Here is a 13,300-nt window from a genome sequence, read left to right on the forward strand (position 1 = left end):
CTTTTCCAGTAGAAAGAAAGCCAGCTCAAATTTCTCAGTGATGGTGACGGTCTAATTTTTCTACAGCCATCATTCTATCATGCTCATTAATTTGAGAATGATATATTGAGGTAAATATCCTACATGTAGCAGCTTTAAAGGCCGGTTTCTATCCTCAGCAAACAAGTGTTTTTCACACTAGGCTGAAAAACATACATTTTGACGTTCTACATCAGCTGGCGGTGTGAAGGAGGGCTTAATATTTTACTTAAGTAGACATACTGAAAATACTGTATGTGTAGTCAAATTTTACTGAAATTGGAATAGGAGTACTTGTCTACTAAAGAATAACTTGGTAGAAGAGGATCAAGGCCCATGTTACTTTCAGAGGAAAATGATTATAATTTAGTGCATGTTCCAAAATGATCCCCCCTCACAAAATCAACTAGGCCTACCAATGGGTGCAGCCCATGCAAATAGGTTTATAGGACATGATCAGCTCAATTTTGGGGGTCTAATATAAACCTACTGCCTCTCAAGTCATGTGGAGACCCACCAGGAACGGCCGCTTGGTCCGTTCCACCTCACAGTTCAAGAAGAAACGCTCCTCTGCAGTTATGTAAAATACCAGATAAACAATGAGGTTAATGCTCTCCTCTCCTCTTCTTGAGAGGTAAAGTGAATCTATTATCCTTTTTTTTTTCTAGCTGCTCAGACCAAGCACCTAGAGGGTATCGAGGGGTGGAAGGGGCATTGAATTGGGATTCAGGACCAGGTGTGGTAGATGACAGTGTGATATCTGGCAGCAGAGAGCCGTCTCTCCTGACAGAGTAGACTGTCAATGTCCTCGCAAGGTCAGTCCAGTCCATAACAGAGGAAAAGTTTTACTCCCCTGAGTGACACGCTCTCTTTCTTCTCAGCTCCATTCTTCTCCTCCCCGGCAGTGGGAGTCCAAAGTGTCTGTTTTTGCTGAGTAGAGTGGTGCAGCTTTCCGTCCCTTGAGAACTTGGCTCCCTCCCTTTCTGTGTGTGTGTGTGTATGTAAGTGGGAGAGAGAGAGAGAGATAGGGAGAGAATCTGTGTGTGTGTGTGTGTGTGTGTGAGGGAGAGTGATGGCGTTCATTCGGGGGCTGTTTGAACGGTTGCAGCAGAGCTTGGCTGAATGGGAAGCCACCGCCTGTTGTGTTTGTACACAAAGAGGCTCTTTTGTTTTGAAAGAAACAATTCAGCTTTTCACAGAAAAGCCAGAGACCACAGACAACCTCGCCGCTGCCTTGAAGGATGCACACACACACACACACACACACACACACACACACACACACACACACACACACACACACACCACCCCATCCTTATGCCTGAGCCAATGTCTTTCACCTTTGTCTAATACAAAGGTGGGATCGGAGACAATGTTTATGCCTCTTTTGTAATGGCTCTTTTCATTGCTGCCAAGTGTGAAGCTGAAGGTTGATGGATTTCTTGGAACCTTTTTTTTTATTCCAATGCGCTTGCAAGTTTGGACACAAAAGAAGATGCACCATTTGTGTGTCCAGAGTGAATCTGAGGACAGTTTCTTATATGCTGTGGGCCCATTGATGCAGCAGAAAGCTCAACTTTATTATAGTCCAGGCAGTTTAAAAATGTGAAAAACTATTTTTCTAATACTTTTAAAAGTGATTTTATGTCTCTCAAATGTTTCCGTTGTGTTGGTCAGTAGACTCTTCATTTTAGTGCTATAGGAAAATCAGTTACATGTGAAGCTTATATTATGTCGTAAGTTGTTTTGGGGGGGGTTATTCTCTTCAAGCTTTACTAATTGTCCTCACATGGAACTATAAAAATATTTCAGATTCACATGGTTCTTTCATCTCTGTTTATGCAAAAGCTCTCAGCAATTAAAGAGAGTATTTCTGAGACTCAACACTGTGACTTCAAGCAGGTTTTGAACCTATAGCAACTAAGTAACCAATTAGAGGTTGTTGATTTTGTTTTATTTATTTGCATATATAACAAATGGTGCAAAGGAGAAGAAAACAATAGATATAGTTGTTATTGTGCAGGAGAGGCAGGACGTCCCCTGAAATTAAAACAATAATAATGGGCTATTGGTAATAACAGTATAACAAGAAGTATGTGTGCAAGATCAAACACATAATAAAATAAAGTAAATGAAAATAGAATGAGGAACAACCAAGTGAAAAAAACATGAAATTAGTCAAACAAAATGTTGAATATAAGTTTTTCTGAGTAATAGTGGTTCTATTGCCATTCAGAGAAGCAGCATTCCTCAGGCAGCAGGTGTAAGGCCGTGTTAAGCGTTGTTCACTGTCCCTCTCCGTCCGCAGGAGAGTATATGAGTCGGCACGGGAAGTGTCACCTGTGTGACGCCACGTGTGAGCAGTGCATGGGACCGGAGAGGGAGGACTGCACCAGCTGCCCCGCCACACGGTGAGACGCACACAGGTCTCTGGGACCAACGATGAGTCAGAGGTGCAAATGTTTGGTCAGTAAGATGAAGAGAGTGTTAGTGCTGCACAAGCAAGTCAGTAATTTTACTTTTATTTAAATGCATTTTTACTGAAGTATTGTACTTAGCTAAATTTTAAATCACATCCATTACAGAGTGCAAATTTTGTGGCTCTCCATAAGCTTCAGAAACTAGACCAATGTAAATTGACAAATTGTAGAGCCATTCATAGTGAACGGTCAGTTAGCTGAGAAGAGAAGAGTAATCTGACTTCATTTTGTTTGTTCACTTTATTTTTCAACTAAAAGAACCTAGTTTGAACCCTCTGGGAACTGTCTGGAAAAGATAGTAATAATACTTCTACTGGAGTAGAATGTTTCAGTACTCTTTCCACCCCTGGTGCTGCATGGAGTGGAGTACTGTGGTCGTACTTCAGGAAGTATGTATACTGCTGAGGAGGCAGCAGTACTCCCATCCCATCTTCCTCATACAGCCAAAGAAGGAAAAAATGCGAGCTAAAGTTGCTCTTTGCTGTTCCCATGCTTTAACATGGCGGCATGATACCATTTTCTGATGTGAAATCCATATTACAGTGTTGCGGAGTCTCTGCTGAATAAACTCTAACACAGCTCACTCTCCCAGTGCTTACGCTTTTGACTGTATACTGTTAACATTTGTAGTAGTCACTAGTAGTAGTGACTTGACACTTGTAGACAGATCAAACAGCCTTAAATACAATACTTTCAGCAATTTAGGTAGTAAAACCTTTGTGTTATCATGGCTTCTTTTATCTGTATGTTTTGTGTTCGATTGGGAATTTTTGGATTCTGTATTGGTTTTCTTATTCATTGTTTTACTCAAAAGGGGCAAGAGCACATAATGTTGCATTGTGCCTGTGTACAGTACAGCAGCTGAGGCTAATCTTGTATGTTCATTGTCAACCACACCCCCCCCCCACCTACAGGTTCTTTGATGATGGGCGCTGCGACATTCGTTGCCAGAGGGGGCGCTATGCCATGGGCAGGCAGTGCCACCTGTGCCACCACACCTGCCAGGAGTGCAACGACGACGGACCTGACAACTGCACCAGCTGTGACAAAGGTAGAAAAACATGGGTCAATATTTGAAATTATTAAAAAATCTGAGACTGTTTTATTGGTTGGAATTTTTATATATATTATGTTATATAGCGCTTTTCTAGGTACTCAAAGCGCTTCACATATAGGGGTGGGGCGGTGGGACTCAACTCATCCACCACCGATGTGTAGCACCCACCTGGGTGATGCACGGCAGCCAGTTTGCGCCAGAACGCTCACCACACATCAGCTATCTCAGTGGAGAGTAGAGGACTGAAAGAGCCAATTAGGTAACAAGGGATGATTAGGTGGCCATGATGGAAGGAAGGCCTGTTTGGGAATTTTGCCAGGGCACCGGGGTTACACCCCTACTCTTGCAATGAGTGCCGATGGGATCTTTACTGACCACAGAGTCAGGACCTCGGTTTAACGTCTCATCCGAAGGACGGTGCTCACTCACAGGACACAGTCCCTGTCTCTGCCCTGGGGCATTGGGGATATTATGCACGAGACCAGAGGGAAGAGCACCTCCTACTGGTCCTCCAACACCACTTACAGCACCAGGTGGTCTCCCATCCAAGGACTAACCACAGCCAAACCTGCTTAGCTTCCCAGGCAAGCTAGCGATGTGATGCAGGAGCTGTGGTGCTGGTATGATCGAATGAGCTAAAAAGGCAAAAAAAGTTATAAACAAACACTTTTTTACCATATCATACGACCAGTAAACCAAATTTGCTTTATTTTTACATAAAAATTCCATAACATAACAGCATAATAATTCCCCTTCTGCCCCTTCCATCATATAAAACCTGCAACTTCCCAACTTTCAATTTGACATGAGTGACAACAAGGTACAGTGGTGCAGTTTTGGGTGTTCACGCCCGAAAACCTTTGTTTCGGCTGTTTGTTGTGGTTAAACCCGCCCACTTTTGAACAGTCCCTCCCTGCATTATGTCCTGCCCCAACATCCTGTTTAAACCAGAAATATGAATGTTGAATTATGGAAGCAAGACATCATCGAAATGCAGTTTCCTTAGGAGTGGAGTACAAAATGAGCAGAGCTATTAATCACCATTGAATTGGAATGGCCAGAATCCTTCCTTCGCAGGAGTCGTGATAACACCCTTGGTTACAACCAAGATGGATTTTGTAAATAATATTGTTATGGAAATGAGCATTTTTTCATGTGCAAAGTGTGCAAAGTTGGAATTTTCAACCTTGCTGTTAGTGGAATGTCAGTGAAATTATACTGTTTTAACATCGCATAGACCAAGCCAAGGCTCATTTGTGCCAGACGACACCAACATCAATCCTGTAAAAGTAAATTAATCTAATTAAAGCAGTAATTCAACCCGGGTCTGCTGACAGATGTGTTAAAAGGGGAATCAGTCATTCACTCGTCGTGTCCTCACACAGAGGTCACAGTACGGCTCCAAGAAATCAGACCTGAGCTCCAAAGAACAAAAAAGGTGTATTTAGTTATTCTTTATTCAATTCAATTCTGTGTGACTCTTTGGGAGACATTCAAATCTTCAATTTCGTCGAACTGTCTGAATTGTTGTACTGAATCATATGTTCTGGGTAAGTTCCCATGCAGACAATCCAAACTCCATTAAAAATATCAATATAAATCCTCAATATTAAAATAAGACCAGTGGACAGTTTGCTGTTTGGAGATACAAGGTTTTTCTTCTTCTGTTTACGATAGAACCTGAACATCATGAGAGCCTCACAGTTGAAGAAATATCAACCTGATGTTGGTTGTAATAACTGTGTTTATCACAGTGACACAGACAGTATTATGGCTGTCAGGATGAATGTATTTACACTAGGGAGATTCTATTACGCACACACACACACACACACACACGCACACACACACACACTCACTCACACGCACAGATAAAAGCACCAGACAGCCAAGGAGAAGATTAACACCAGATTTCCCCTTCACACACACACACACTCTCTCTCTCTCACGTGTGCACATACACTCTCAATTAGCCAGTAAGTTTGTCAGACTGTGTTTGCAAATGTGGTTCCATTTAACTTGGGGTCTGTCTGAGGCTCAGTGAGACATAACAATAATAACATGAAGAGACCCTCCATCTGTCTCTCTCTCTGTCATTTCTCTCCCAAAAGAGCCTCTCTTATCTCAGCCGGTCACAAAGGCTCGGGTCGCACAAACCTACGCATACTTGTACATACTGAGCAGACCATTTTATGATCCTTGACCTTTTGAATTTGACACTTTGAGATTAATGTGGGATTTTTCTATGACCGCTCTCCCAAGGGGGAAAAGAAATGAAAAAGCCAGAGAGAGGGGTGTAATAGAGGACAAGGGAAGAGATGAGAAAGAGGAAGAGATGAGGGGAAATGTGGGGTTAACCAGAGTATGAGTAGTAAGTCTGTTTTACTGATAGTGACACACACACACACACACACACACACACATACACACAAGTGCAGAAGTAGTTTTTTTTTGTTCTAACCTCCTACTGTTGCTGTTTTTACATTAGATTACTCTAGATAAGTGTTCTGTGTTTCAAAAAAGTTATTGCAATGATACAGCAAGGTTATATTACTCTGTGCAGGCTGTTTTACACTGTGTGTGTGTGTGTGTGTGTGTGTGTGTGTGTGTGTGTGTGTGTGTGTGTGTGTGTGTGCGTGCGCATGAGCATATACACGTAGCTTTAGGCACGAGTGAGTGTACCAAATTTGCATATGCAGTTGGTGGCGCCCATGTTTTTAGGCTACATATATTAAAGGCTTAACCAAAACATAACTGGGTGAACTGTTACCAGCCTGTTAAAATGTTGCAGTGATGAAACGACACACTGATGTGTTGCTCAGATGTGATGAAAGATTTCACAGTCTGGAGTAAATATGTGTTGCTATTGTGTGTGTGTGTGTGTGTGTGTATGCATGACTGTATGTCTGAGTATGTCTGCATATCTGTTTTATGGATCTACTCTTGTATAGGTCATTTTGCTTCCACATTCCCCACAGACTTTTCCATCTCTCTCTCCATGCTCCGTCTAGATAGGTTCGGGGTGGACCGGTACCAGTTTCAGGGACAGTGTCGCGATGTCTGTCCAGAGGGGTTCTTCCATTCTTGGAGGAGGCGGTGCGAGCCCTGTCCCGCCGACTGCACCGTCTGCACGGCGGCGGACCACTGCCTGCACTGCGCCCCGGGACACAAGCTCAGAGACAAACGCTGCATCCCACTGGAGTGCGGTGCAGGTGAGACAGGCTGGGACACACAGATCCACATGTTCAGTGGGTTTCAGTGTAAAACACACTTTCCATGCTGGATAGATGCAAGGTGTGTGACGTCTACGATGGTCACCACTTGCTTAAATATATCAGTGGTGGAGGAACATTTATACTACTGGTATAGTAATATACCAGTAGTATAGGTGTATGCAGTGCTAATAGTGATGGGACAATATGCTTATCTCACGATACGATTCGATACACAATATGAGGTTCACGATTCGATACAACCACGATACGATGTAACAAATAAAAGTTCAATGACAACAAAGTATGACTGTGCAGAATTATGTTTATTTTTGAGCCACAAATCTTTCTAGCAATGGCATTAGCTCGCTAGAATGTAAACAACTATTTAAAAATGTCATTACAAAGTGCAAATAATATAATTTCAATGCAGAGCTTGTGGCATTGTGAGGGGCAAGCCGTCTCATTTGTGATTACAACAGCAGAATAAAATGTAGCTAATATCGCGATTCATTTTTCTGCCCCACAATAGCTATTGTCACTTTTTTGTATTGAATTTTAATATATTGTCTCATCCTTAAATAGTAATGCTACCACTATTACCCAGCACACTACCATAGAGATGGCCTGGATTTGGCAAACTTCACCTCAGGGAACACACATGGAGCAGAGTGACCTCATTTACACCAAGTATTAAAATCCAAATGTTAACAGAGGATATCTCTACACACAGGGCTCCAAGCCACTTCTAAATACAAATATAGATACACCCAAGAATTATTGGAAACTGATTTGGTTGTTCAGAAAAACAACTGTTTCCAATCATTCTTGGGTGTATCAGCAGTTTAAATGTGGCTTGGTGTCCTGACTAGACGTAATCTGGATAGATCTTTGGTCATCATTGGGATTTTAGTACCAGGTGTAAAAAGCGGTCATCTTGTCGGCCTTTTGACAATGCCATTCGTATCCGCTTTGCTAATGATTTTAGGCTTTGGATAAAAAATAAAAAAAAATCATAATTGAATCCAGCGGTTTCAGTATGCTGTGTTTTTGTTGAGGAGATTCAGGTCATTTACTATCCTACTCTACTCATGATGTTGAAGTGCAGCGTGCAAAAAGGGAATCTGCACACCTGACCAGTTTGTTGTGTGGGTGCAAAAACTGTAGAATTAAATGAATGACACTCCATGCAACACCGCTGTGCAAAAACACCGCATTTACACAGTGGTGTTACATGGAGCTTATTGCCTTAGTTAAAGTATAATATAAAATAGAGAAAAAATGTTACAAAAAGGCAAGAATACAAATTGTTCTAGCTATTCAATAAAGTCCTTGACTTTTTCTCTCTATCTCTTTAAATTTGGCGTCTCAGTTGCTGATGTGCTCTTGCTTCTGTTTTTGTTCTTAATCTGCTAAACGAAAGAACATTTGCTGAATTTCATTTTATCCTTGGAGAGATTGTGAGAGATAGTGCGTGTACTGTACTTTATCTCATTTTATGAGATAAACGTGTGGATGCCAGCCAATGGAAGGTTGAGAAAGAAGTGATAAAAAAAAAAAATCAAGGTTGTTGTTTTTTTTAGACGTTTGAGATAAGGATGTACTGCAAAGGAGAACATGTGAATGAGTGAGACATGAGGGAGAGCGAGGTGGCAGAGAGAGCAAAACAGAGTGTATAGAGTGAGGATGAGTGTGTATGTGAGTGTGTAAGATCTGTGAGGGGGAGGATGAGAGGAAATTCTTATCATATGTGGCAGGCGGGTCTCAACAGGTTCTCCAGTCAAAGCAGCTTGAACTGAGGAGAACCGGGATTCACACCTTAAACTGGCCTGTCTGTTGTGCTGGTCTGGTCTCTCTCTCTCTCTCTCTCTCTCTCTCTCTCTCTCTTTCTCAGTTTAGTTCAGTGCAGTTGAAACATCCTTTATTGGTATGACAAGAAAAGCAACGACATGGCATTGATTGATGTGACATAAATAAACAGTGCAATATAACAATAATGAAAACTGGTAGAAAAAAAGGAGGACAAAGAAAAACAAATAGAGTCTAATTTCAAAATTCGATATTCACCGTTTAAAAAAAGTGACACCTATACTTACAAAATGATTGATGGCACAAAAATAACATTATTATGGTACATTTGAGAGATAGATTGTCATGTCAATGAGATATACACCACTTGGAAAATGTGATATTATTTATTAGCTTTCTTCACCACTCAGCTTCATTTTAAACTAGGATTCATCAAATTTTGAAAAATTGGGCAATAGACATAAAGTACTTTTTTTTTTTTTTTTTAACCAAAATGGATACATAGCATTTTGGAATGATAACACTGGATTCTCTCTCTCTGTCTCTCTCTCTCTCTCTCTCTCTCTCTCTCTCTCTCTCTCTGTCTATCACTCTCTCTGTCTCATCTCATCACATTTTCTTGTGTCATCCATCATTTCATTCTCTGTGTCCATCAGGTGAGGTGGCAGATCCGGAGTATGAAGACTGTCTGCCCTGTGACGAAGGCTGTAAGACCTGCAAACACAGTGAGTAGACCACATCTCTCTCTCTCTCTCTCTCTCTCTCTCTCTCTCTCTCTCTCTCTCTACCCCCCTCTTTCACTCTTTTCCTCTGTGTACCTCTGTCAAAGTGCACTGTAGCTGCAGCAGCTGGCTGATCACCCCATGGTCAAAGTAACTGAATATGGATGAAACAGGTAGCCTACCGCTCAAGAATTTTCACAATTCCAAACCTCAGGATTGGAGGTCATTTCAACCAGGAAATACAATTTTTATTTTCTCATAATTTTTATATCAAATTTTCTTTATTTTTACCTAGTGGAAAACAGCATATTTTTAGTGGTTACTTCATGTTGTACCAGTTGGCATACTTAAAAATTCCATAACATAACATAACAATTCCCACTGTACCCCTCACATCATGTACAAGTCAAAGTGACTGAATATGGATAAAACACATATTTCTCAAGGGTTTTCACAATTCCAAACCTTGGCATTGGAGGTCATTTGAACCAAGAAATATTCAGATAATTAAAATACATCGAGATGTTGGTGAAGCTCACGTTCAAAACATGACACTTGTGCATATGTAAGTTGAAAGGCAGCACAGCACAGCATGCCTGTGTGATTTACTGGCAAGCTTGGAAATCTGATGGTTGAATAAAGGAAAAGTGACATTGTGGGTTTGAATCCAGCCATTGGCCTTTGTTTGTCCATCGCTCTTCATTGTGCAATCTCTTATACTGCAGATTCTTCCCTTTGATTTAAATTTACAATGGAAGACTTTGAGTTTACAAGTATCAGCAAATGAAACCCAACAACTGCACACAATTATTCAATTATACGGCAATCACTGCAAATTTTGTTTATTACAATGTGCCTGGGCCATTTGGGAAGTCTGAAGTTTTAACTAATGGAGTCTGCTGTTCTGGAAAACCTTAGACCACCTCTGAGAAGTTAACTGCCGAGCTGCTTGATCTCAGACACCTCAGGATGCCATAGTAGTATTTAGATTGACACAGGCACAGAATGTCTGATTTTTAACTCTTTGCGACACAGATGTGATTATCTCATGGCATCCTCCACCTGGAAAAAAAACTTTTTTTCTTAATTTAGCCATTTTTCTTGATTTAGCCTTAATTTAGCCAGCCATTATCTAATCTGTTCCACAAAGGGTTAAAAAAAATTGATTTTCCACTCCTGTCTAAATGCCGCTAGCGAGTATTTCTTCTTCCACTGCTGATTGCCTCCATACTTAAAGCACTTGCCATAAATCATCACAGCGCTCTATCGAGCCAAATAAGATTCTAAAACCCTCTTATGCAGAGCGGTATTTTGTATAAGAATTGTTTTTCTCTACATCCATGAGCGAATATGAAAATTTAGCAAATAAGCCATGCGAGAGTTTCCTAAATCTCATACTCTGTGCTCGTACACCTCACCCTGCCAGTAGAAGCCACATCAGTGGGAGAGCGCTTCCTTCTCCCAGAGTTGATTACCGCCACACCGTAGAACATTGTTATTGTGCTGAGCCGGTTTGAGGAGGAGATGGGCTGTTATTATGTTATTATGCATTCTGGGTGGAATATCTTTCTTCACTCTCACCCCCACCACAGCCACCCTGCCACCCACTCTCTCTTAGTAATCATAATTCTGCGAGCTAAACGAGTCAGTCAGCAGATTAGATGGAAACTTTGAGATTGTTGCCCTGCGACGCGACGCCACGGGCTAAAGTGGAGATGAAATGAGCAATCAGTGTGGTGACAAAAAAGCGGGGTGTCTGTGTGTGTCTGTGTGAACTCGTCAGGGTACGTGTGTGTCAGCGCCTAACAGTGTGTCAGTGTGTGTGCATGCCTTTGCCAATGTGCGTTCCCAGTGTGTGTTTATGTGTGTTCTTGTACTTCTAACCTAAATTAGAATTACAATCAGGTTTAGGTTAGGATAAGGGTTAAGGTTTGGCATGTAGTGTTAAGGTTAGGTTAGGGTTAGGGTCCTCATAAGGATGGAGGTACAAGGATGTGTGTGTGTGTCTGTCAGTGTGTGAATGTGTGTGTGTGTGTGTGAGTTCCATCCTATCTCTCCCATCAAATCACTTCTATACCCTTCTTCTCTACTCATCATCATCACTTTTTATACTATTCTCTCGTCTTCTCTGCTTTCAGACACGTATATACTATGGAATTAAGGGGTGGGGGGCTGGTGATGGGGGTGTGGACACATACTGTAATTGGACTAGTGTCTCATCTCAAGTCTTTCATGGTTCTGTGTAGTTTAGGGCACGGCACTAACACTCATGTCCTGTGTAGCTGCTAGCTAGAGTGAAGTGCTAATGCTGCGAGAGAAAAAAGGGGGTCCATCACCTGTATAACTCAGTGAGTAGAGAATAGCACTAATAGGAATGCTAATACTCATCTAAAAATATACTCAGGTAAAAGTTGAAGTACCATTTCAAATCCTTTACTCGAGTCAAAGTATAAAAGTACATGGTCTTAAATTTAGATAAAGTATAAAAGTATAAGTCATCCTCTAAAAAAAAAGCATTTCTAATGTACTAAACTGGTTCTCTGTTGAGCGTTACTCTGAATCACAGATAAGAAAGAGTCTGCGCCTCAAATCACTAATGTTAGTTCTAGCAGCTGAATTCACTAACTCACTAATTCTCTAGTCTCTTGTTGCTTCTCTCTTCTTCGTGTTGCTTCTCTCTCTGGCCCTTCCCTCCTTTTTGCTGGTGTCGCTTTGGTGTACAAGCAGCCAATCTCACTTGGCACCTGATCAAAGCTGATGGAACCTGTCTGATGCAGGAAAAAGAAGAGTAACGAGTCTGTTTTTTCTGTCTGTAAATGTAGTGAGTAGAATTTTTCTTTTGAAATTTGGTGAGTTTAATAGAAAAAGTAAAAGAAAGAAAAACTTGAGTAAAGTACAGATACTTGAATATCTTACTTAAGTACAGTAACAAAGTATTTTTACTTTGTTATTCCCCACCTCTGCTCACTGGGCAGAGCATTGCACTAACTCTGCCAGGGTTAAGGGCTGAATGCTCTGTGTAGCTCAGCGGGCTTCATACATCAGTGAAATCACCCGATGTAGTCTTTGGTTGGAATGAAAACCTGCATGCTCTCGACCCTCCGTGGCACATGGTTGCCTATCCCCGGTATAAACCTTCCTCTGTTAGTGGGCACCGCTGCATATGCGGCACATCTCTTAATTACAGCAGGTCCTTCTCTCACCAGCAGCTGCGCCCGCCCTTCATTCCTTTCATTGCTTACAACGGCTCCAAGCTAGACATGTTTGGCACAGTCTTTATTCAGAGGTGTTTTTCCACATTGTGATGAGAAGTGCTGACGTCATGAACATCAATGTTTTCGATCTCTTGTTCATGTTGATGACTGCAGGCAGACCATCCTCCAAATCACCTGTTCAAGGCAGCAAAGACAGCCGGTGCTCCTCTGTGGGCCGGCCTTCCCCACAACACTCACCCATCGGCTCCTGATAAACTCGGAGGTGTGACCAGTCAAGTCAAGTCAAGTTTATTTATAAAGCCCTTTCATCACAAAAGAATGTCTCAAAGGACTTTACAGAGAGTGAGCCTACCTATAGGGCTAACTAATAACTATTCATCACACAAGAAAATGATGCGATACATTATGGAACAAAATAAAACACAAGGAGACAAAACAAAGCACAGGTCACAGAACCCCTACCATGATTCCTATCATCCTATGCTGTTGCTAAAGGCGTTTTCACATTATAATAGTCCTTTTAAAGTCTGAAACAGAGTTCACCTGGTTGTTATATTGTAATGGTCGGGTTTATTTCACATTGCCACATTTCCGCAGACGTTACAATGAATTCCTATGGTGAAAAATTTGATCATGGAATGCGGCATCAACCTTTGACTGATTTGAAAAAAAATGTTATCGGAAGACTTTATTGAAATTGTTTTCACACTAGAAATTGTCCGAGGACCGAGGCTGTCGATTTTTGATGTACCTTTTGCAATTTTTTCATCCACACCCGGCATGGCAT

The 13,300-nt window shown here is 41.5% G+C and overlaps 1 protein-coding gene across 1 annotated transcript in view; it reads left to right on the top strand.

Annotated features, from left to right (window-relative positions):
- Positions 1-820: 820 nt before the first annotated feature.
- Positions 821-13,300, top strand: part of LOC139652407 (proprotein convertase subtilisin/kexin type 5-like) — a 27,237-nt gene continuing 14,757 nt past the window's right edge. Inside the window, exons 1-5 of the mRNA XM_071529483.1 lie at positions 821-833; positions 2,327-2,429; positions 3,413-3,549; positions 6,567-6,767; positions 9,233-9,301. Of these exons, the coding sequence (XP_071385584.1) occupies positions 821-833; positions 2,327-2,429; positions 3,413-3,549; positions 6,567-6,767; positions 9,233-9,301 (523 nt within the window). The remainder of the gene's footprint in view (positions 834-2,326; positions 2,430-3,412; positions 3,550-6,566; positions 6,768-9,232; positions 9,302-13,300) is intronic.

Source organism: Centroberyx affinis, unplaced genomic scaffold (genome assembly GCF_046629955.1).
Source record: "Centroberyx affinis isolate AG114_WGS23_722 - 3 ecotype Tasmania unplaced genomic scaffold, CSIRO-AGI_Caff_v1 ptg001793l_1, whole genome shotgun sequence".
NCBI classification, from domain to species: Eukaryota; Metazoa; Chordata; class Actinopteri; order Beryciformes; family Berycidae; genus Centroberyx; species Centroberyx affinis.